The sequence below is a fragment of the Gopherus evgoodei genome, chromosome 2, assembly GCF_007399415.2.
Source record: "Gopherus evgoodei ecotype Sinaloan lineage chromosome 2, rGopEvg1_v1.p, whole genome shotgun sequence".
Lineage (NCBI taxonomy): Eukaryota > Metazoa > Chordata > Testudines > Testudinidae > Gopherus > Gopherus evgoodei.
In genome coordinates this window covers 104,374,428-104,399,820 of record NC_044323.1, presented here as the reverse complement: position 1 = coordinate 104,399,820, position 25,393 = coordinate 104,374,428, and the positions used below count along the sequence as shown (strand labels likewise).

The following is a 25,393-nucleotide window of genomic DNA, read 5'->3' as shown; positions in this document are numbered from 1 at the left end:
ACTAATTCAGGATTTAATTTGATCAAAACATTAATTCAGTGTTTTGATTAATCAGTTCTGCCCCTTCTAGGCATTCTTTCATAATTACACAGATAGAGATTTCTATCAGTGAATCAGATTGCTCCCTCACTTTAAGCCATTTATATATAATTATACTTACTATGTAGCGTGCCCTGCAGGGAACATGCAATTTATTCAAGTTACCATAGATGCTACAAAACAGTTTCAATGCCTTCTCCATTAAACTGACAAAATAGAGAGCATATTAGGGAGGATTCATGAGACATTTAGAGCCAGGTTAGTGATCGTGAAGAACCACCGCATCCCAGGAGGGTACAGTCATTTCCAATACCTGAAGTGCAGATAGGTGGTGTAGGATAGACAGGATTTAAGTTTTCATATAGTATTTCCAGAAGCCCTGAGGTTTGGGGCTTCAGCACTGTGGGGGTGCCCAGGGCTCCAATCCTGTGCATTTGAAAATATTTACCCGCACTCTACTCTGGACAGCTGTGGTTGAATTTAAAACTTGAGACTGGAACATCCTTAAGTTAGGGCAGCATGCTTCCCCGCTATGATGCCAGCCACCAACTCTGGTCAGTCCAGAGAAGGGAAATGGCCATGGACCTCTCCTCCTTGTCCCCTTTGGTGATGGGTAGTTCCTTGGGGGATGGTGTTGGGTGAGACTTAAAAGGAATAGCCCTAGTACCTCAGGGAACAAAGGGACTGTAGTAGTGGTTGATCCTTGAATGGTGAGAGCAAGGCAAGTGGAAAGGTCATTATCTCTTCCCTATCTCAGAATACCCATCAAGCCATAATGTAGTCCTTAACACTAGAATTTAGGCAAATTCAGATTTCATGGATGAGAAGGAACTGCCATAATAGAGCAAGAGACCTTAGCACTTTTCATCCTGAACACAAATATCGACTTCTCTCTTTCAGAGGCGTGTTCCTCAGAACTCAATTAGAGCAAGTGATTAGACAAAGAGAGGATATTAGCCAATGTGATAATATTGCACCTGTGGGATGTGAGCACAGCAGCACAGCCATCCTGAACTTCCTTTGTGATGGCTTTCCAGAGGTATCGTTTGGAACAGGGATCCATTCCAGAACTAGGCTCATCCTACAGAAACAAGTGCATCAGTTAACAATGGGAGTAGAGAAGGGAGAGAAAGAATTTGATGATGACACAATTAGGACCAGATGCTCCTCACATGATCTATTTACATGCAGGGCAAGGGAGGTCTCTGATTTGGGATTAGTAAAGTTTGTCTGTTTTGTTGGGGTGGAGTGTGGTGGGGTGCAGTGTTTGCTGCTCCTCCCTGCCTAGAACTTGTGGATCTGCCAGAGGCATGGGCCAACAAATTAGAGGTCCTATATCTCCATGCTGTCTCCCCTGCACAATCACACATGGCTCCTCAGTGCTCTATGGAAGCACAGCTTCCTACTCCCAGTTCTCTATGCCATGCTTTCCTTCAAGGGGCATTCCAATCTGTGGAGGGGGAACCATGTGACTACATACTAATGCAGACAACATTGCCTTGCTCCATAATATCCCTCAGGGTTTGAGGGAAAACAACGTCACCCCAGCCGATCTGATTCATAGTCCCACACTTCCAAAAGCTGTGCAAACTAAATCTCCTGGAACAGTCGTGGATAGGAAGTGCAGCTGCAGAGATTGCATTTCCCCTTTCTGCATCCTCGGCAACTGATAAGATGGGTTTCAATACCTTTTGCTGATGGAAGGGGAAGATACCACTTGGCCCTTATTCTTTAAAACCCATCCTCTCCACTTTTGTAGTGACAGAGAAGACAGCCCTTTCAATGGTTCCACTGAATGCAGGGTGTCATGAGGGTGGCACTGGCTATCAGTGTCAATGGTGTGGGGCTGGTTTGTTTTCAGGAAGGAATTCTAGCTGAGTCTTGTAAGCAAGAAGCACACGAAGTTGGAGCATGCTGCTCTAACTCCGATTTTGGTGCTTAGACACAAATGACACAAGGAGAGAGAGAGTCCATCTCTGTCTCTCTTATAGTTGCTTTGTTGGGTCTCCAGGGCTGGCAGGAGTAAAAGGCGGAAAAAAACAAAACCGAACCCAAACAACTTATATTTTTATCACCTAAATAAGAAGAGATGACTCTAAACATTAACGGGGAGCCGATCTGTTGGGTAAATTGATTCTATTTTTAACATTGTCACTTTAATAGAGAAAACACTTCACATGGTATTTACTTCTATTCCCTAATTATGGATCCTTCATAGATTAACGCCTTTATAAATCCTTTATAAGTAAACCTTCCCAAAACACTTATAATGTGTATAAACCTTTTAGAGCATTTGAGTTATTTAAAAGTGTGTTTTTTTCCTCTCAACACTACATATGTGAGGATACATCTTTCACAGCAAGGGGCAAATTGAAATGGCTGCCTGTGGTGACAGATTGTCCTAAAGAGATTATATAACAGTTGGAGTACCTTCTGATAGTAGGGGAAGCGTTGACTTAAGAAGATAATCTTCCCCTTTTGCCAAGTCATCCAAGATCAGTTTGAGCTCAAAAAATATACGTAAAACCATCCAACACATAAGTGGATTAGTGCTACGAAATTAGAGGAAGCAAAACACTTCTGGTTTTATGAACATATGTAGATTCAGAGGCACAGCACGGTAAATGCTCTAATCTAGTTTAACCCATTCTGTACTCACTTTGGAGACAAACTCTTGGGATTGATGATTTACCCCTTTACTCTGGGGAGTACACTCCCACCAAGTGGCATTTCTGAAGGATTATAAGATTTGTTTATTTAACAATCCCCCTCCTCCCAGGCATAGAAAGGGGAACGAAAGGGGACTTTTGTTTCCTCTAGAGGAACGCTTACGGCATATGATGGGCTCAGTATAAGATAAGAAAAGAGAGAAGGTACCCATCTTTCTCTAGATATTTACTAAACCCTCCTGCTACATTTTACTTTTATCCTGGCTCATGAAGATGATTTTGAAGAGCATAATTTTTGCCTAGGGGATCTATCAGATTCCACCAAATGGCAGATAGTTTAAAAAATATGGAATATTGAGGAGAAAATCTTGCTTATGGAAGGATTCTCCTCACTGTTCATTTGGAACCACTTATGCATATTAAAATTCTGGGGAGCTTTGCAATTGGCCTTCCCAACCTGTCTGAAGACTTTGCAGCTATTGCTCCAGAGATCTGACCTCTGCTTGCAACTGTATCCTGCTACTGACACCAGTATTACCCCTTTTGATCTGATTGGCTTATCAAAGTTTGGGGTCCCCTCCTATGGGTGTGCCAGTTGAGAGTAGACACTGGTGGTAGTCAGGTATTTCTTTGATGCAGTTTTGTTTATTTACGAAGAATGTACGAAGTCCTATATCTCAAACACAGAAGGAATCAGATAGAAGGAAACAGCTTCTTTTACTCACAGCACCAAGAGTGCTCTTTTCAGCCTGCAACCCTGGCCAAAATCCTCTTCCAATACTTCTTCCAGGATCAGCCACTATTATTTCAGCTGCCCCCTTTCTCTCTGTGGGTTGGTCTACACTGGAAACTTACATCAGCAAAGCTATGTCTCTCAGGGAGGTGAAAAATCTACACCCCTGAGAGATGGAGTTATGCCGACCTAACCCTCAGTGTAGACTGCGCTAGATTGATGGAAGAATTCTTCCATCAACCTAGCTACTGACCTTCAGGGAGGTGGATTAACCACAGCAATGGGAGAATTCTTCTCATTGGAGTAGGTAGTATCTATGCTGAAGTGCTACAGTGGCACAGCTGTGCCACTACAGTGGTTTAAGTGCAGATATACCCTCCATCCAGGGCTGGCTCTAGCCATTTCACCGCCCCAAGCACGGCAGCACGCTGAGGGGGGCGCTCTGCCACTCGCCGGTCCCGCAGCTCCAGTGGACCTCCCGCAGGCGTCCCTGCGAAGGGTCTGCTGGTCCTGCGGCTCCGGTGGACCTCCCGTAGGTGTCCCTGCAGAGGGTCCGCTGGTCCTGCAGCTCCAGTGGACCTCCCGCAGGCAGACTGCCCCCTGCGGCATGCTGCCGCAAGCACACACTTGGCATGCTGGGGCCTGGAGCCGGCCCTGCCTCCATCTTTCTTGTCCCTTCTCAATTTCTGTGTGTGTGTTCTGCCTTCTCTCCTTTCCCTACTCCTCACCCCATTCCTACTCAAACCATAACTCAGCTAAAGCCGATGGGTGGGCTCGCACACTCCTTTTGTCTTAGGTGGGGTTTTTGTTTACAGTTATACTAATTGAAAGGTGAGCTCACACATATCAAACTGAATCCCATTGCAAAGTTCTACCCAGCCCATAAGAGTACTAAAGAATGCATTTCCATGACTGACAACACTTCTGGTACCATTGTCATTAAATAAAATAATCCCTATTGCTCAAGATGCTCTATGGAATCATTGTAGCTTTTGCCCCATATGGTGTCCCGTGTCATTGGTTGCTTGTGCTGTGGTCTCTCTCTATGTCTCCACAACTCAAAGCCAGGTCACTAAACAGACCCCCCCCACACACACACCTCCGGGGTATCTAATTCACTCTGACAAGCTGCCCGCATGCCACCTCACACAGTCTTCTATTCCACCTGTAGGTCCTGTGCCACTTCTTAGCAGCTGATAGGGGATCCAGCCCAGAGATTCTACGACTAACAATCCACGTCTGTTCAGTCTCAGTTGTTGTTTCCCTCGATTCCTTCCTACTCAACCTCTCTTTCTGCCGTCAGAGCTTCCCCTGCTCTCTGTGGCTACTTCCTCTCCATCAGCCTCTTGTCAGATTCCCTAGGATCCCAGGTTTTACTGTCCCCCTGGACTTCCTCCTTGTCTTTGGCTCCATTTCCCTTTAGAGAGTGACTGCAGGCTCCTCCCCTATAACTCCTCCTGCTCTCCCTTCCTGGGCTTTATAATCCTACCCCAAACCAGCTCTACCCCAAACTAGGCTTCATCTGCAGGCAGTGTTTGTCAATCCCTGACTTCCCTCCAAGTGCAGCATATAAGGTTAATTGGCCCCTTCTGGCTCACCTTAACCCTTTCAGGGCTTGTGTGGGATGAGCATCCCATTATAATCCTATTTTAGTTTTTTTTATATGCTTACATTGTGCAGAAATATGGGCAGAAAATATACTATAGTTTGTAATATATTGAACAGTAAATTCTGTTTCTCTTGTTCTGGAATAAAAGAGATCTCTGTCTAAAAAATACATACCTAAACTGCAGCAGGAATGTAGCACTTGTACTATTGCCGGCCTAGGATACCTAGCTCCAACTGGGGAATGTTGGAGCACAAATTAAAACAAGTTTATTCCAGGAGTTGAATATGACATCTGCACTGCTTTTGTGTCACTTATTCCTGGAGGTGATTTGCAACCTGCACCACGTTTTCACAAGTCAGGTAGGAAAATCAAATAATGAAATATGTTAATGCTTCCAAAGCAATAATAATGTTCACTCTACTCACCAGTAAAAGTATTTGGGGTTTGCCAACTAAAGCCAAAGCTGTAGAAAGCTTCCTCTTTGTGCCACCGCTATATGTCTTCACCAGTTTGTTAATATGGGCATCAAGGTGCAATCGGCTAACAAGGTCCCCAGCTACCTGTAATTGAGAAATGGCAAGCTTGGTCAGACTAGTATAGTCAATAGAACAGTGGTTTTCAACCTTTTTTTCATTTGCGGACCCCTAAAATTTGTGAATGGAGATAGACATAGTGTGTACCACAGGTTGAAAATCACTGTTCTGTGGCAACAATCACCTTTCACAGACCCCTTAGACATAGTCTGAGGACCCCCAGGGTTCCATGGACTGAAAACCAGTGTAATAGAGTCTGCACTAGTATGGAATATTTTTTCTGGCTGAGCATATTAAAAACGAATACAAAGTATTTCCATTTTTCTCATCTGACACATGCTGTTACTTTTAAGTCCTGGAAGAAGGCTCCCTGGAATCTGTCAGACAAAATGTTAAGAATAAAAGGCTGCTGCTAGGGGACTCCTAAGGATAAGACAGCCTCTTATATAGAATATTTGGGTTTGTCAACTCTTGTAACAGTCATTTGCATTCATTTTGCATTGTTGAGTCAATAATTTAAAATGCTCCTCATTCCAACTAGTTTCTGTAATATCTGTCTGATCAAACATATTTCTCAAGTGCTAGAGAATCTGAGAGAATGAAACAATAGGTCAGACACAGAAAGATGGAATCAGCAGAAAGGCAATCACATGAGTAATAGGTTCAGCTATTCTAAATGACTGAGTTAAACAAGACACAGGACTAACTTGATAGCATCTCCACTTGCAGGCTCTGAGCTGGTAAAGGAGAAGGGCAGGTGTGACAATCAGGGTCTACATACTCCAGAGAGAAAAGGGGGTCTGAACCCCAGAGAATAAGCACCTGAATTAAGTAGTTTATACAATGTTATTGTGCATAAACTTACGTCAAGTAAGATCTTTTATGAAAGCTTGTAATGTTCTGAACTTGATGGTCATTAGGAGATTTCTATACAGGGGATGGCTATGAACATTTGCATGAGTATGTGTGTAGAACATTGTAATTGTAACTGTGGTGCAACTACATCATCACCTCATAACAGGAAGTGATGTAATTAGCTAGGCAGTGGCATCTCTCAGGCTAGCTGTTTACACAAAACCCAACTTAAAGTACCCATCCATTGTCCAACCAGGAAGACACAATAGTGGAACATTGAAGTTAATGGAAAGGAGGGAGTTTCCTTCACTCTGAACAATGAGGAGTCATCATGGCAGGAGAAAGAAAGAAAAAAAACCTTTTCAAACAGGTTTTGAGGTTTGGTATCCAGAAACTGAGGGCTAGCATCTATGCAGGGTGCTGTCTGTGAAACAATGGATCCTAGCTATGACAGGGTGAAGTAATCAGGAAGGGAGCAGCACCTTTTCTAATACAAGCTACCTACTGTTTTTGCCCAGTTTCCCAGCATGCCCTCACATATAGCTGTTCACAGACAGCATTAAGACACCCAAAGTTACAAGGCAGTAGGTATCAGCCTGGGTGATCTCCAAAATGTTACAGCAAATTAGTCCCTAAACTTTTTGTTTAACTTGTTCATGTAAATGGTGGAGGGAGAGGGGAGGCAGATTAGGTTGGCCCTGCACAGGGGCACTAGTGGAAAGAGAAAAGAGGCAATGAGCTTCCTCAGACTTGGTGTGTTCTAACATTTCTGCTCAGCCAAACCTTAATTGTGCTGGTTTTCGAGACATGAAAATGAGCCACATCTTCTAGTGCATGCAGCTTATCCTGGGTATAGCAACAAGGGGAAAGGCAGTTGGAGAGCAGGTTACAGTCCATTAGTCTCCTCCTATCACTGGCACTAGCTGAGATCATCTGCCAGAAAATCCAGAACAGGATCGTTATGCACACTTCCTCTCCCTCTGCACCATCTGAGGTCAACAGCAAAAGTCATGGGAAATTGTAGGGTTAAAATTAGACAGAGCCCAGCCAGCTCAGTGAAGTCACAAAAAAATGATCAATACAGAGAAGTAAACATTTACAACCTATTACTGGTATATACATGATCATGCCATTGGTAATAAGCTTATATAAACAAATTGTCCTGATGCAAAATTTCCTGAGGAACAGTTGAGAACCTAGTATACCATAGAAAACATTCTTAAGGTTACATCTAAAAACAAAACAAAGAAATGAATGAAAATCTTACAAAGGGATTTCAAATCCAAACCCCTCTCTAGTATGTGCAATGCTGCATGTGGAAGCACTTGCACATACCATATTCCAGCACTGTCACAGGTGTATATAGGTGTACACATGTGCATACATGAAAGACTCCACCACTTGCATGAACAGGTGATTGCTTTCTGTGCATGTCCATGCTATAACCTGCTAGTTAAAAAACAAAAACAAAAAATGTATCTGGCAATCAGGAAACCAACATTTTGGCAATTTGGTGATGCAAAGTGCAAGTTTTCTTGCTATTTCCCAGGTGACCCACAAACTGTTTTGCTCCACTTCTGAGACAGATGCTACAAGAAGTTGCCTTAGTAAGAAAACATGGGGTTGCTGAGTCTTCCTGCATGACCCTTTCACTTCGCCTCCTCTTCCCCACGTATAGTGGAACTGTAGAGATTCTGCTGTGTTTGGTGCAATCTCTTGCTTTGAAGAAGGCCAGAGGATTTGGCCCTAATATATTATAACTGAGCACTGGAGTTTTCCTTTCAAATAAAGAGTCTGGCTGTGAAAAATTCTAGGCACAGTCAACTTCCATTGACACCTGGTGACTCTAAGAAGAAAAAGGGATATTAGGAGAATCCATCATGACCCTTGACAAGTTGTTCCAATGTGATTAATTCCTCTCACTATTAAAAAATTATGCCTTATTTCTAGTCTGAATTGGTCTAGCTTCACTTTCCAGCCATAGAATTGTGTTATAACTTTCTCTGAAGAGCCCATTTTTAAATATTTGTTCCCCATGTAGGTTACTTAGACTGTAATCAAGTGACCCCCTTAACCTTCTCTTTGTTCCGCTAAATAGATTGAGCTCCTTATGTCTATCACTATACGGCATGTTTTCTAATCCTTTAATCATTCTCGTGGCTCTTCGCTTAACCCTCTGCAATTTATCAACAACCGTCTTGAACTGTGGATAACAGGACTTGACACAGTATTGCAGCAACAGTCAGACAGTGCCAAATATAGAAGTAATGTCATTTTTGACATAGAGTGCCACTCTCCCTCCCTTTTTGCCCACTTGATCCTTTCTAAATAGGGTATAACCATTGATTCAGGCCGGTTATTCCTGTGCCACAGAAATTTTGCTGGCTTCTAAGTGTGGAGCTATGGATCATTTCATGGTACTCATTTTGCTGTTCCTTTGAATGCATAAAGCTTCCCAGCTAGCTTTTGCAGATGATTACAGCAAGTACACAAGCTGGCTGAAGGCCTAGTATATGCAGAGGTGAAAGTAAGCCTTTAAATCTCAAAATGCCCCGCCTCTTCCAGTTGAGGCCACGCCTCTTCCGGTTGAGGCTACACTCGCTCAGGACTCCAGCATACTGGCAAGTCCTTTAAGTTATTTTCACCCCTGAGTATATTGTCTGCACAACAGAAGTGTAATAGTGCAGCCCTGGGGATTGATTCACAAAGGTGCGTAGGCAGAAGTGTTATAAAACTTTTTCACTCCCTAGTGCCATCTTGAGTGCTATGAAGAGAGTTTGCTTTGCTAGGTGCTCTGAGAAAGAGTCTCCCTATGTCCTGGTATCTCCCTCAAACCTTATCCACTAAAGCAGCACAGTAGAATTTAGCTCATCAAATGTAATGTGATACATTTTATTCTATCATGCTCTTCAGCAGATGCCCCCTCCCACTATCTCTTTTTCATTAACATATCTATAGAGAGAGAGACTAAATTTGCAGTAATAGTCCCAAACTCATTAATATAATCTAAATAGTAATGAAGATTCCATCTAAATTATATCTAAATTAGATATATTGTAAAGTAGCCAATACATCTCCATTATAAATACATTTAGCTGCATACCTATTGGTATACTGTTGTTTGGATGGTGTCACACCATAAAGTATACATGAAAATGCCTCTCATCTTGACTAAACCCAAATGTGGGACATGATGTCTGACAAAGATTTAAAGTGACACACACACACACACAATTCATGCAGAAAACTGAAAATGCTGTGGGATTCCTTCATTTAGCATTAATGACACTCTCTGTCCTCAGTTTCATGAGTCTTTATTTCTGATATAAATAATTTTCTACAGCTGAAAGTGATGTGACTCCTTAGTTTGTGTGGGATATAGGTGACTCAGACTGAAATAAGGGATATATGAGAGATTTGTACACTAATATATACATTGTGACTTCATCCAAACCACATAGTTGGTGTTTTTCACTAGAGCACCTCCTCAATGCACACTTTAAACTCTTTCAACTCTTCCTCTCTCCCCCAGAACCAGGAAACTAAAACAACTCTTCACATTCATAGACAGACAGCCCTATCACTAGTCGCCAATGTTCCTTAGGAATACTTCAAAACGTGTTACCTTGATAATTCTAACTCAAGGAAAGAGCTCTCCTCTTCCTAAATTAGAGTCCAGTCCAACTCCCACTGACTTATAAAATCTAAGGCCTAGATGCTGTGAACTCCTGCCCATACATTTAACATTACACACAAATAATCCCACTGAAGCCAGTGGGACTAGTCAAGTGTGTGAAGTTAAGCACCTCTGTAAACTTGTGTAGGACTGGAAATTAAGGTAGGGACCACGTTTGTATCTCTCAATAAAGCACTGCAAAAAAATAACATGCAGAATTTATTCAAATTATTAAACCAGAGACTTTTCCAAAGTCAGTAACAGCACTCAGATAAATTATATATATATACTGGGACTCTCTTGGTACTTTCTTCAGATTTACCTCCGAACTAGGGAATTTTTAGTATTGGATATTTATCTATCCTATTAACTTCGAAAGATACAATTTCTTAATTTTGGATCAGTCACTTCTGAATAGGACTGATGAATATAATGCCCAACTCATCATCCTTACAGTACACACACACACACACACACACACACACACACACACACACACACACACACACACACACACACACACAGAGTAAGCCAGATCCAACTTTCACTGAAGTCTATAGAAAGACTCAGTTTGAATTTCATGAGTTGGACTGCATCCATATAAACTGGTGATATTCATGTGAATAATTACAGAACTAGTGAAAATTTCAAACTTAGAATGAGTTTTAATACCCTATAATTAAAAAAAACATTTTGCCTAATTTTCTACAAATTGTCCCCCAAAATTATGTATTACCCTTCAGAGTAAATTTAGAAATTTTAGGAAAACTCATATTATTAGCTGAAGTTATAGGAGTTTATTGCACTTTCAGCTCTGATCCTGAAAAGATCTGCACACAAGCAAACCTGCAAAGCTCAGTTGACTATAGGACTAAATTCTGCTCAGATTCTGGTTAAGTCACCAAAGTATCAGAGGCCAGAATAGCACACAGCCTTCATAGAGTACAAGTCAATGGAGTTCCATGAGGAAGCAAAAATCCTCCTGGGGACTTATTGAAGTACTGGGGACTTATTGAAGGAGGAACCCTGCCAATGCTCCCTTAAGCTATCTGTTGGTTTTTGAAGTTCTGATAAAAAATCAGAGAAGCTTAGTTTGAAGAATCTCTAACCAGAAATAGTAATTTTAATATTGACAGGCCAAGCCTTGAAACATTGCAGTTGCTATGATTTTAATTAGTTTGGTAGGTGGGACAGATACTGATGTTGTTGGAACTTGTACTCTTTGAATAAATGTGTTCCAAATTCTATTCTCATCTACTATGGTGATTTCATTGGATTTGTACTAGTGTAACTGACAGCAGAATATAGCCCTAACCATTTCCACTGAGATTTGAATTAAACAATGTGTTGTGGTATGAGACAAATGTAATAAAAATATATATTTTTAAAAAACTATGCCAATCCAATGTGATAACTAGTTAAACATCCCAAGAGCCGTGTATTATTTAAGCTCAACTCTAATTCTATTTAGTTTTACACATAGGCATAGTTTGAATTCTATATTTGGGGGGCAGCTCTAGCCAGGCCAATGAGGGGGGCAAATTCCATGCCTGCCAGAAGTTTATAGGGCTGAGCCCACTGTGGGATCACCAGGCACCTGCCCCGTCTTCGTTAGGGTCTTATACAGGTACCCTGAGGGAATTTAACCAGGACCACGGGGTGGCTAATGTGCAGGAACTCCACACCCAGGGAAGGGCTGCTAGAGGGGTATGTGTGTGTACTGAGAGGGAGTATTGGGGGGGGGTGCTGGAGGACCTGCAGGCTCACATTCAAGGTGGGACACAGTGTTTCACTTCCTGTCATGGTGGCTGTTGCAAGCCCGAGATGCAGCTGCTCCCTGCATTCCTCTCACCCTCTCCAGGGTAGGTGGGTCTGGCCTTGTCACCCCTTCTGGCTGGGTTCTGAGGCCCCACAGTAGTGCAGACAGCCCAGCTGAGGCAGCCTAGCACTTACTGCTCCACTTACCTACCTGGCTAGGCTGGGCAGGATTCAGCAGCTGCAGGTGCAGAAGAGGGCCACATTGGGGCACGGAGATGGCTCTTTCTGAGCTGTAATGTCTGCTCCCGAAAGGAAAAATCCCAGACATTGCCTCTTATTTGAAAAGTTTGCCTGGATGGAGAGTGGACTATCAAAAATGAGGCAATGTCCACGAAAACCTGAATGTATGGTAAACCTAGCTTGGGGAGAGGGGGGAAGCGATGCCCCCTGCACCCACTTCAGACTCCACCCAGGGCTTTATAACATCATGATTTAAAAGAAACTTCTAGGGCTGCTTTAAAAAACAGATTAAACTTCATATAATATAGTTTCACACTGATAACAAATGATCCATTTTCTCATCCTTTCCCATTCAGTTAATTATTGTTTTGAACATTAAGTGCACTCAACTTTATGTCAGGCATTTAATTCCTGCTGCTGACAAATCTGTCTATGAAGGATCAGATCCTTGAAGTTATTGCTTTAATAGATTATATTTACTTATGCAGTAGTGCATACCGTAAGTCACCTGCTCACTTGCCAACTCACTATAAAACAAAATGAACTCAGATTGCTTTCCACCTTTGAATCAAACAACTGTGTTCCCTAGTGCATGTGCTTTCTTTCTTTTGTTAACACAAACACTTTAACAGTAAGCACTCAGAGAGCTTGGCATGGAGCACAGCACAGTGTGTGGGAGTGAGACAACAACAACAACAATTTACATTTCCATAGGAACTGCTATCCTCAAGGATTCACAAGCATTACATCTTACAAATTTAAGCTCAAAGACAGCTTTACACAGGGATCATTTCATTCACCTCTGAAATTTAGCCATTTCTGAGGTGCAGTACAGCAGCTGTATTGCAACGCTGCCCAAGAGTCTAGGGGCTTGGCTACACTGGAGAGTTGCAGCACTGGTGGTGGCTTTACAGCGCTGCAACTTACTCACCGTCCACACTTGCAAGGCACATACAGCGCTGCATCTCCCTGGCTACAGCGCTGCATGTACTCCACCTCTGCCTGGGGAATAACAATTGCAGTGCTGGTGATGCAGCACTGCTCCGCCAGTGTGGCCACCAAAAGCGCTGTTACTGGCCTCCAGAGGTATTCGGAGGTATCTCAAAATGCCTGCTCAGCCACTCTGCTCATCAGTTCGAACTCTACTGCCCAGACCTCAGGTGACCCGCCCTTTAAATGCCCTGGGAATTTTAAAAATCCCCTTCCTGTTTGCTCAGCCAGGTGTGGAGTGCAATCAGTGAATCTTTCCAGGTGACCATGCCTCCACGCACCGAACAAGCCCCAACATGGAGCAATGGCGAGTTGCTGGACCTCATCAGTGTTTGTGGGGAGGAAGAGTGAGGGTACTGGGGTGGGGGGAGACACCCCAGAGTCCCAGGAGGCATGCAGCCAGGAGCTCTTCTCAAGCCAAGAGGAAGGTAGCCAGTCGCAGCAGCTGGTACCTGGTGAAGGACAAGCAGAGGAGCGGGTTCCCGGTAAGTGGCTTTTATTTTCAGGATGGAAATGTTTCGGGAGAGGAGGGAGGGTTAGGGCTGCAAGCATGCATGCCTAGATGTGGAATAGCCCATTGATGTGGTCTATCACATTGCAGTAATTGGCCTCGATAATCTCTTCAAAAGTTTCAGCCAGAGTGTGGGCAATGCGCTTGCGCAAGTTTATAGGGAGAGCCACTGTGGTCCTTGTCCCAGTCAGGCTAACACGTCCACGCCACTGTGCCGCGAGGGGTGGGGGGACCATTGCTGCACACAGGCAAGCTGCATAGGGGCCAGGGCGGAATCCGCACTGCTGTAGAAGACCCTCCCGCTCTTCCCAGGTGACCCGCAACAGCGAGATATCTTCCAGGATTAACTCCTGTGGAAAATGTTGGGAGAGTGTTCAGTATGTTGGGAGGTGCCCCCTGCAGCTGTTTGCTTTACTCAATGCACAGAAACCCCAGCACAGCCCTGAAGCAATCAGTCCCCCTTATTCACCATTTCGGGGCTCCTGTGGGTTATGTGCGCTCTCTTTGGTATGGGAAAATTATGCTAAAGTGAAGACTGTAAACTCCTTCACTGTGTGGGAATAACAGTCTGAGATATAAACAATGCTGCCTCTGTTAACTATTGCCTTTTTTGCCTTTCCACAAGCGACCTTGACTTCTTGGCTGCCTGTGTTATCAACAGCTCAAAGACTCCAAAACCTGCAGAAGAAGCCACGAAAAAGCAAAGACGACCTGCTGAAAGCAGTTATGGATCACTCTGCCAGAGAGAATAAAAAACTGCAGGACTGGAGGGAAAGGGAAAGCAGGATCCACCAGAGAAACGCAGTGGCCAGGAAGAAGAGCACAAAGCAGCTGATAAGCATCCTGGCACGCCAAGCAGACTCTATCCAGGCGCTCGTAACCTAGCAGGCAGAGCACTACCGCACCAGCCCACCCCGTCCCAAAGCTCTTTCCCTTGTGCCCCAATGTCAGCTCAAAACCCCCTTCCCCAGCATTCAGGTTCTTACCTCCACCAGCTGCCCCCAACACCTGTATGTTCACCAACCAGCCCTGAGAACTACGACCTTACCCTCTGCACTCAACCCCCATCACCATGCAGTATAGGCATCCTGAAGTGCAGCAGTCATTGCACAGCACTCCAGACAAGACATATTCAAACCTTTGACTGTACAGTTCCCCACCAAACCCCCCTGCCCTTTTAGGTTCCCAAAATGTTGTGTGTCTGTCAATAAAGTTATTTTCTTTTCAATAAATGAATTATTGACTTTGAAAACAGTCTTTATTATTGCAGAAAGTCAAAGATACCGTAGCCCAGGAAAGAAACAGGCACTGCAAATCAGCTTAGGAAAAACAGATTCCTACTAACATTGTAACCACTGCACTTCACTCCCGTGCAAGGCACCAAATATTACTGTTGGTTTTCAGCCTCAAATTCCTCCCTCAAGGCATCCCTAATCCTTGCAGCCCTGTTTTGGGCCTCTCTAGTAGCCTTGCTCTCTGGCTGTGCAAATTCAGCCTCCAGGGGTTGAACCTTGGAGGCCCATTCCTGACTGAATGTTTCACCCTTCCCTTCACAAATATTATGGAGGGTACAGCATACGGATATAACCGCAGGGATGCTGCTTTCCCCTAAGTCTAGCTTCCCATACAGAGATCTCCAGCGCCCTTTTAAATGGCCAAAAGCTCACTCCACAGTCATTCGGCACCGACTCAACCAGTAGTTGAAACGGTCCTTGCTCCTGTCAACCTTCCCTGTATACGGTTTCATGAGCCAAGGCATTAACGGGTAGGCAGGTTCTCCAAGGATCACAATGGGCATTTCGACGTCTCCTACTGTGATCTTCTGATCTGGGAAAAAAGTCCCGGCCTGCAGCTTCTGGAACAGGCCAGTGTTCCGAAAGATTCGTGCATCATGAACCTTTCCAGGCCAGCCTGTGTTAATGTCAATGAAAAGCCCACGGTGATCCACAAGCACCTAGAGAACCATAGAGAAATACTCCTTCCGATTAATATACTCAGATGCTATGTGGGGTGATGCCAGAATAGGAATATGCGTCCCATCTATCGCCCCTCCACAGTTAGGGAAACCCATTTGGGCAAAGCCACTCACACTGTCCTGCACGTTCCCCAGAGTCACGGTTCTTCTTAGCAGGATGTGATTAATGGCCCTGCAAACTTGCATCAAAACGATCCCAACTGTCGACTTTCCCACTCAAAACTGGTTCGCGACCGAGCGGTAGCTGTCTGGAGTTGCCAGCTTCCAAATTGCAATAGCTACCCACTTCTCCACCAGCAGGGCAGCTCTCAATCTTGTGTCCTTGTGCTGCATGGTGGGGGCGAGCTCAGCACACAGTCCCATTGTCATAAACAGATAGTTAAGGGTTAATGTCTCTTTTACCTGTAAAGGGTTAAGAAGCTCAGTGAACCTGGCTGACACCTGACCAGAGGACCAACAGGGGGACAAGATACTTTCAAATCTTGGTGGAGGGAAGTCTTTGTTTGTGCTTTTTTTTTTGTTCGTTGTTTGCTCTCGGGACTGAGAGGTACGAGACGTACACCCAGGCTTTCCCAATCTTTCTGAATCAGTCTTTCATGTTTCAAACTAGTAAGTAATAGCCAGGCAAGGAGGATTAGTCTTATGTTTGTTTCCTTAACTTGTAAATGTTTCTTTTTGCTGGAAGGATTTTTACCTCTGTTTGCTGTAACTTTGAATCTCAGGCTGGGGGGTGGGGTCCCTCTAGTCTATATGAATCTGAGTACCCTGTAAAGCATTTTCCATCCTGATTTTACAGAGATAATTTTTACCCTTTCTTTCTTTAATTAAAAGCTTTCTTTTTAAGAACCTGATTGATTTTTCCTTGTTTTAGAATCCAAGGGATTGAGTCTAAACTCACCAGGGATTGGCAGGGGGAAAGGAGCGGGGACAGTTATATCCTGTTTGTTTTAAGATCCAAGGAGTTTGGATCTGTGTAGCCTCTCAAGGCAATCCTGGGAGGGGAGAGTCTGGGGGGAAAACGTGGGGGATGGTTAATTTCTCCTTGTTTTAAGACCCAATGGGTTTGGGTCTTAAAGTGTGCCAGACACAGACTTCTGGCTGGTGGCAGCGTACCAGATTTTAGCTAGTAATTAAGCTTAAAAGTGTTCAGGCAGGTCCCCACTTTTTGCACTCTAAAGTTCAAAGTGGGGAAAAAACCTTGACACCCATGAAAGTGGCTTTTCTCATCTGAAAGTTCTGCAGCCACTGCTCGTCATCCCAGACTTCCATGACGATGTGATCCCACCACTCAGTGCTTGTTTCCTGAGCCCAAAAGTGGTGTTCCACGGTGCTGAGCATTTCCGTGAATGCCACAAGCAAAGTCATGTCATACGGTCAGGCAACTTGCTATCATCGTCAGACTCCTCATCACTTTGGAGCTTAAGAAATAGCTCAGCTGCCAAACATGATGTGCTGGCGAGACTCGTCAGCATATTCCTCAGCAGTTCGGGCTCCATCTTCCACAGAAATCGCACTGCACAGAAACCGTTGGGAGAGTCACAATGGCGCCAAACATGGACGGAAAAACAGGGATTGCTGGGATGTGAAGCAATGCATCACGGGGCGTTGGGACAGGAAGCAAAATGACCTGCACCCTTCCGTCCCCTTCCCACAACCCACGGCGCCAAAATGGGATGAGGTGCTCAGTGGGATAGCTGCCCATAATGCACCACTCCCAATAGCACTGCAAATGCTGCAAATGTGGCCACACTGCAGCACTGGTAGCTATCAGTGTGGCCACATTCCAGTGCTTTCCCTACACAGCTGTACGAAGACAGCTGTAAATCCCAGCGCTGCACACCTGCAAGTGTAGCCAAGCCCTAGGACAGGAAGTGAACTCCGGCATAACCTTTTTTTTTTTTTCCCTAACAAGGTTTAGATTTAGTTTGAGTTATGGGGGAAGGTTGAAGGTCAGTTATTATATATTATTTACAATAGCACCTAGGCAGGCCACTCATCCAGTATGAAACTGTTCTGTCCTGTTTTTCTAAGGTTTCTCCCCCATCTGATACCCAGACAAAACTGAATATGCCTTTTCTAGGCAACTAGGACCAGATTTGCAAAGGTATTTAAGTCCCTTTTGAAAATGGGACCTAGGCACTTATGAAAACGTGCAGCTCTTTAAATATATATTATATTATATATATATATTATATATAAATAACTATATAGGGGCATTTGACTCCAGTTATGAATCATCATATTTTTGCTGCGAGGGAGGTGCTCTGTTGAAAGGGTCACAAGAAAAAGGGAACACACTCACACATGTGGTAGATGTGTCCGGGAATTAAAAAATTTCAGGAAGAAATGATTGAAGATACCTTATGACAAAATGCTCCTCCTTAGAGATCCCCTGACCTGCTTACTTAATGCTCCAGTCAAGGATCTACTTTTAAACAGAACAACACATTCACTTCTTTTTTATGTTAACTAGACTTTGGATTGCACGGTATTAGCAAAATGACTCCTCTTCCTATGGAACTGTGGTATAGTAAAATATGAACTTTCCTTGTAATGGAAAAGCTTTCACACCAACTATATACACAGGAAAAGTGCCAAAAAGTGGATCAGTGTATAGAAATTTGGTCACTTCTTTGTATACTAAGATAGGGAATAGGGCTCCCCAGCCAGTAAGCCAGAGTCTTTAGGTTTTGAATATTAAGCTGATCCTGAATAAGTAATAAACAATGTAGTATGTCAATGTGTTGTTATAATTTTCCCTTAATTTTAAAAAAGTTGTGTTTTTTTTAAATCACCATGTGGCTTTAGGAGCCATAACCCTACGCACAGGTCTATAGTGCTTATGCTTTGAACTGGACCTGAACCAAAGATGCCCCTCATGGCAAATTTATTACAAGGGGTCATCTAACACAGTTGCTACTCTCCCAGCAATGCCGAGGCAGCTATCCTCCTTCATTAGCTCATTCATGCTCCTGTTATCTCTAATTTTCCCATCTGCCCTGTTTTGCACTGGACTAATTCCAGCACTGGGATGGAATATGTTTATTCTGCACACATTGCACTCGATGTAGGAGTCAGTCAGCTTGCTCAAAGCAATGTTGTGGGCATATCACGTACGTTTTCCACATAAGGGCACTTCTCCTTAAAACTCCCTGCCTGCAATACTGAGGAGCCTACAGGTATGATTTCAAAAGGTGTCTAAGTGAATTAGGAGCACAATTTCTACTGACTTTCAATGGGACTTGTGCTCTTCAGTCACTTAGGCACTTTTGAAAATTCCACTCCATAGCTACTATTGTCAACATTTGTGCCTCGGTCTATTATATACGTTGTACCATATGGAGAAGTACATTACAAGGATGTATTGTCGTCTGTTCTGTTGGACAGAACAGAAAAGGTTAAAAACCATGCTTCAGAGCATTTTAAGACTTTGCTACCTAATTAAATAATCAAGCTTTGATTTCTGCTTTAAGTTACATTTATGACCAAAACATATTTGATGACTTATGTGAGACTTATGAATATTTAACAGCATTTTCTTAAATGAATGTACAGCTCTAAGAGACATGCCAGAAACTGTTCTCATCCATGTCTCTATTAAATGCTACAATAATAGACGGATAGTACAGTTGTGCTAAAAGCTGATCATAAGAGGGGAACAGTCACTGGATAGAGATGACAGGTAATTTTCACCAAGAGGCTTAATGCAATAACAATTATCTCTTAATATATTTCCCTTAGACCAAGGGGAACAAATCTTTATGTTTGCAGTACTCTGGCCATCTTTAATCCAAAACTAATGAGGTGGGTTGACAACACTGAACAGCTAAGGAAAAGACTGGATGCTGAATTCTAAGTAGCTATCGTAAATGGCACTTGGCACTGTTTACATAGGGATGCCTTGTTAAGACAGCAAGCGGCATTTTCAGGTCCAGCCAAGCTCTGCTATGCACAGGGCCCAAGTGAAGGGGCAAATGTGGCTGTTGCTAACTTTACCGCCCAACTTCAATCCTGGAGCTACATGAGGGGTTTGCTGTGGCCTTGGGTCAGGTTAGACTAACTCCAGAGCTGCCCTAACTTGTGCCCAGCTGCAATGTCTCCCCAAAGGCCTTCCTTGGAGTTGAGACTCAGCCACTGCAGTCGTACTCCATTCCCCCAACAGGCCTCCTATGCTGGGTGGGGGCTGCAAATTAGTGGTGGAGAGCTGGCTTTGAAGTTATTTTGCTAAGAAGCCATAATGGTGAAGTGAAAAGTGAAGAGGCTACGTATGTAGACTTTTAATTTTAATTCTTTTATGGTTTGTGGGCCAGGTATTGCTCTCACAATTCCAATAACTTCAGGGAAGTTACTCTTGATGTATACTGCTTTGAGAGGAAAATCATGCTACTTTTAAAACTTCAAAGAAATCAATATATTTTGGGGTGGGCAGAGAAGATTCCTTATGACCAAAACTGTTGAAGACAAATATCTTATTTAAAAGACGTGTTTTCCAGTGCAAGAAAATGAAACTCGTGTGAACTCTATGGCCCAATCTTGCTCCATCTATTCCTTGCAAAGCTAACTCATGGATAATTACCTTATGGATACATTGTTTTAGAACCCCATGCAGGCTGCAGTAATAATAAAGATGCTCCCATCCAGTTAGAAGTTTATCCAGGGCATCTTGCTGTGGACAGTAGCCAATCAGAATCCCTTCAGAGCTAGCAGACAATATATCCATTTCAGACCTATTTAAAAGAAAAGCAAAAGATTTAAACACTTGAATGTGATATTCCTTAGTACTTTAGCCCCGGTGTTTCCGTTTTACAAGCCTTGATCTGTACAAGTATATTCACCTGAGAATTCTAAGAGGGATGGAAGGAGGCCCAGCTCCCATCTCTCTCTTCTCATTACTTTCCCTGAGATGAGCCCAGCAGCTCGCTGTGCTCTTTCTCCTTCCACTTCCTTCCCCTCTCTAATCTCACAGTCCTGCCAGAAGAGGAGCCTCTGTTTCCAGTGAGCTTTCCCATTCTACAGCTGGTTTAGCTCCCCAACCAGCAGCTCCAACTGGAGACAGAGCTACTTTTGGGCTCCATGCTATAAAGTATGCACCTGGCCTAGTACTGTCACTTGGAGACACCATGCTCTGCTGCTTCTTCACATGAGGTAGGAAGCAAGCATCCTGTGCAGGCCTTGGGAAGAGCAGAGGAGAGATGCATTATGTAGTAATTGACTTCACAGGTGTACCCTCCACCTCTTTAAACAATCCTCATGAAACTTTTCTTTAATACAGAAGAATGACCAGATCTGAAGATGTCAAACACTTCAAGAACAGCCAGTTTCATAAGGGGTAAGGTTAGTTATGTGCCTTGTCTCAAGCACAGCAGAGTGTGCCTATACTGACTGATAAGCAGATCCCTCAGTAATTTACAGAAAGAGGTATGTGTGTGTGTGTGTGTGTGTAAAGAAACAAAAACAGAAATATTAAATGCCTAATCGTTTAAATGATGATAACCAGATAAAAATCACACTCGTCACTTATAAATTATCACCCTCATTTCAGAGTCTTTGGCCTAAGCTTTGTAGCTGTACAACATTACAAGAAACTCCATTCATTGCTAAGAAGCAGGCTTGATTGCAACGGTGTCTCATTACCCATAATGATGATAAATGTACCCTTATTTATTCCAATACGTAATCTAACATTTGGTGGTGCTGAATTAAATTTACAGAAAATGATTCAGACAACCAGCATAACTATAGACCTGCCAAAAATCAAGGTGCTTTTTTGTAAAGTCTAATGAGCTCGGGGTGGGGAGGGAAGAAGGAGGAGGTGGTAATAACAATAAAAAAGGCTTTGGGTTACAATAGGATATTCTTTTTATTTTCCCATAGTGCTTCTATGTTGCTATGAATATGATTAATAAGGTTGAATACACAGGTAATCATCTGGAAATGGAAAAGCAAGTGTTCTGTGTAGATGGCCTACACATTCCAAAATTGTAGAAAGCTTAAGTATGTATCTGCTAATCCTTTACAAAGCTCTCTTGTCTGGGGAGACATTAGTATAAACTGTGTATTTTACATGCTGAACCACAGTATCAAAGTATTTTAAATGCTCTCAAAAGTTAATTTATCATCATATGATGCACCTTGCTGGGGACTCATTGGAATGGACTTCTTGCTCTTAATACAAAAGATATGGAATTTTAATACCTATGTGAGTTTGCATTGAACCAAGAAGTGCATGTGGGGAGCTCTGGTAAACTCTAAAATGTGACACAACAAAATGAAAGTCAGGATTAAACTTCTCCATTTGCCTATGGTCAGTTCAAGGGTTGCTCTTTAAAAATATATATAAACATTACTGAATTTCTCCCAGCACTATTTCAAGCATATCTAAATCAAATTAAATGGTTTTTTAAAGCCATCTGCACCTTAGGGCATGGATTTGCTAATGTGGACTATATTAGCATAAATTGGCAGAGGCAGTGGATTCCTTCCATAATGAACTCTGACATGTAGAAATTCTATTTATAGTCAATTCCTTCCTGGGCACCAAAGACGTAAGAGATACACAGAGCAACCTCAAATTAAGGCAAACAGAGAAGAGCAATACAAACCTTCCTTTTGGCACAGCTGCTCCTTTTGGAGCACTAAAGTCTTGACTTGAGGCAATATGCAAGGCACGTACGTAGGAGACCAAATTAAATGCTGGGGTAATTTTGCTAACTTCTGGAAACTTTCATTAGGGAGGAATTTAGTTTAGTGAGTCTAGTAACTGAATGGGAAACTCCCTTCCAGAATAGTTCTACCATCCGGATGGAAAAGATCACCTGTGGAAGCAAAATAACAAACAGCCAAAACATTCATTAAGTCTCAGTTTGAGTGACTGTGCCTCAAAAGGGATGTATTTTAGCTAGGTTTCTATTTTGCTTAGGGCAATAGAACCCATTTAAAGTCCCTGGCTCCACTGATTGTCCAAGACAATATCAGTGTCTTGCTTCCAGTTCAGCATAAAGACGTAAAAATACAGGGGGTCCCTATGGTGAAGTATAATTTCCATAAAGGCAGGACACATTGCAAAGGAGTTTGAAATATTTTGCCACGTAGCCTTGCACACTTTTGTCCTGATCCTGCAAATGCAATTAGATCAACGAGTGCAGATCTTGTACTCATGTGGAGTCCTAATGGGTAAAAAGGTCCCTGCTAGCAGATCCAATAGCAGTATTAGGGCCTTTATTTTTTATTGCCTTTAGCTCTTTACAAGATAGAAAAATGTCATATATGGTTTACAGAGGACAAAGCCATTTGAGGTGGTGGGTGTTTGTTATGTATAGTACGATGCCTGTTCTTCCCCCAGTGCAGTAGAAGCAATCTCACTGACTGGTATCTCCAAATCAAAATGCCTATGGGATGAGTGCTTTTTAGCTTTGCCCTATGCTTTTGTTGCATGCTGAAAAAACAGGTTAATCAAAAAGACAGCTTAGTTTTCAAATATTCTACTGACTCAAGGAAGGAAACTCCCACCCCCCATCGCTTTAAAATAAATTGACCTCCAAGGAAATCTCATCTTTCCATTTTACTTTCATGTCTACATGAGAAATTAGCAATCCACCTGTTAACATGGTGTTACACTAAAAATCCTTCTCATTATCTGCTGTACTGTAAAGGGTTTTGCATTCAAACCATAATTATCCTTAATTTATATTTTAAAGCTATTAGTTGCATTAATTATATTCTCCTCCTCCTCCCTCAGCACATACACATATAATATGCATGATGTTTTTAGGCCATCCACGTTAATGAGAAAAAGAATTGGAAGAGAAAATTCAGTTGATTTTATATATGAAGCAGGATTCTATGATGACAGAGTCCAGCCTCACTCTGTCTATAGCAATTGGATATATCAATAGACACAGTGTTTCTCAGCATAACCAAAACAATAAAAGCAGTAATACAACAGCCTAAGCTTACAGAGCAGCTTGCTTTAAATTGCTTTAAAACATCAATGACCTTTAGTGGTTACCTTTTAAACTTGTCAATAGCTTTAGTTAATAGCTTAGAATACCGGAAATACTGAAGTAAAGTTAATTATCTAGGCATGCTCTCTAAGAAGTATAAGGACAATTAGGTAACGTGCGAAACGTTGAGGTAACCTTATCTAAGGCGGAACTAGTAAGACTTAAGGTTGAATGTTGTATTAATAAAATAATTAGACTTAGCTCTTCTAGCACCTTTTCATTCACAGATTGCAAAGTGCTTTACAAAAAAAGGCATTTTTATCCTCATTCTACAGATAGGGAAACTGAGACATGAAAAACATCACACATTGATTCAGTGACATAAAGCACAGATGTAAAAAGTTTATTGACAAAGGGGTCTAATGCCTCATTGTCTGACTCCAGTTTTATGCTGGTGGCACTCCACTGAGTTCTCCATTTTGTTCAGCAAGATGATGTCATATCTAAATAGACTTAGTTTTCTATCTTTTAACCAAACTGTGAAGATGTCTGGACTTTGATATGGAAAAGCAGAATTCTTATATGAATGCAGCAGCATAGTCACCCACTCTCAGAAACCTCTTCCTCTTTCATACATGTTCATTCAGGAGCCAAGCTGCCACACCCAGGTGGCCTGGGTGCTCACAGTATACTGAGCCTTGGATTAGAAGGGCCTTCACCCCAAAGGGAAAGAAAACAAGGGTATTCTACAGAGATTCAGCAACTCTGCTAAACAAGGCCCTGCAGTACTTGCTACACCTAAAGAAGAATGTATGAATTGATTGGCTGGAGAGTACTGAGGAAACCATTGGTTTCTGTGGAATCTGAGCATCCAATATTCAATGCAAGCAAAAAGCCCAGTTTCCTAGGCGTTTTAGCCAAAGCAGGAGATACCAATGACAAAGGCTGGTGGTTTCTTCTTCTCTGCCATCTAGAAGATGTAATCTTTATTGCAACAGGACAACTGCCTGCTCTGGGAAGCTAACAGTAAAAATAAGAACTCTTCTCTGTGAAGAACTGTTACACTATACTAATATGATTGAAAAAGTTGTGAAGGAAACTCCCTAAAACATCACATATAACACAGGAACAGTGGTCTTTTCCCATTTCCATCTGCTGGCAGGAGGGAATTATACCATTCTCTGAGATGCCAAAGCAGGGACATTGGGCAATTCAATTCAATTAACTGGTCAGAAGAGGCTGAAAGAAAATCCCTTTTATGGTTGTAAAAATTAGCTTGCACAAAGTGAGATTTGCACTGGCACAATGGTTAGCCAATATGCAGCAGTTATCTGGGATGATCCTCAAAGTCCTTGTTAGGGGGCTTATTCCTTCACCCTCTCACTTCCCTGGTCCTTCTCGCATGAACAGAGAGCAACAATACCCGAAGTCCAAAGGCGCAAACAATTCAATGTTTATTGGGGTGAACTTCCAGCAAGCACGATTCCAGTTTCCTTCCTTGGTGTCCCCCTTCCCAGCTCTGACACCACAGAGCTTTATCTGTGTCCCTGTTCCTGTTCCCATCCCCTTTTCCCATTTTCCCCTTTAGCAAGACATGATTTTAATTCCCCCTTCCTCAGTCCCTGTTCCCATTTCCCCCCCTCTCTTCCTGATTGACTTCAGACTATATAGCAAAACCTGAGTTTTGCTTAGCTATTCCTTAACCAATCATTTTACTGAAATTTAACTCACCAATCCTAACATACTGTAACATGGTTATTTAACCAATTATATTCCACCACCTTCATTGGTTTACACTCAACAAAATTAATTATACAGCAGACAGAAACAATCACAGAACCAGACAGAGACCATGCAAATAA

General features: G+C 42.7%; 1 protein-coding gene across 1 annotated transcript in view; it reads right to left on the bottom strand.

Annotated features, from left to right (window-relative positions):
• Window positions 1–25,393, bottom strand: part of ABCA13 (ATP binding cassette subfamily A member 13) — a 281,591-nt gene that overhangs the window by 21,759 nt on the left and 234,439 nt on the right. The window contains 3 exon segments of the mRNA XM_030551464.1: window positions 1,017–1,120; window positions 5,476–5,610; window positions 20,165–20,315. Coding sequence (XP_030407324.1) covers window positions 1,017–1,120; window positions 5,476–5,610; window positions 20,165–20,315 — 390 coding nt within the window.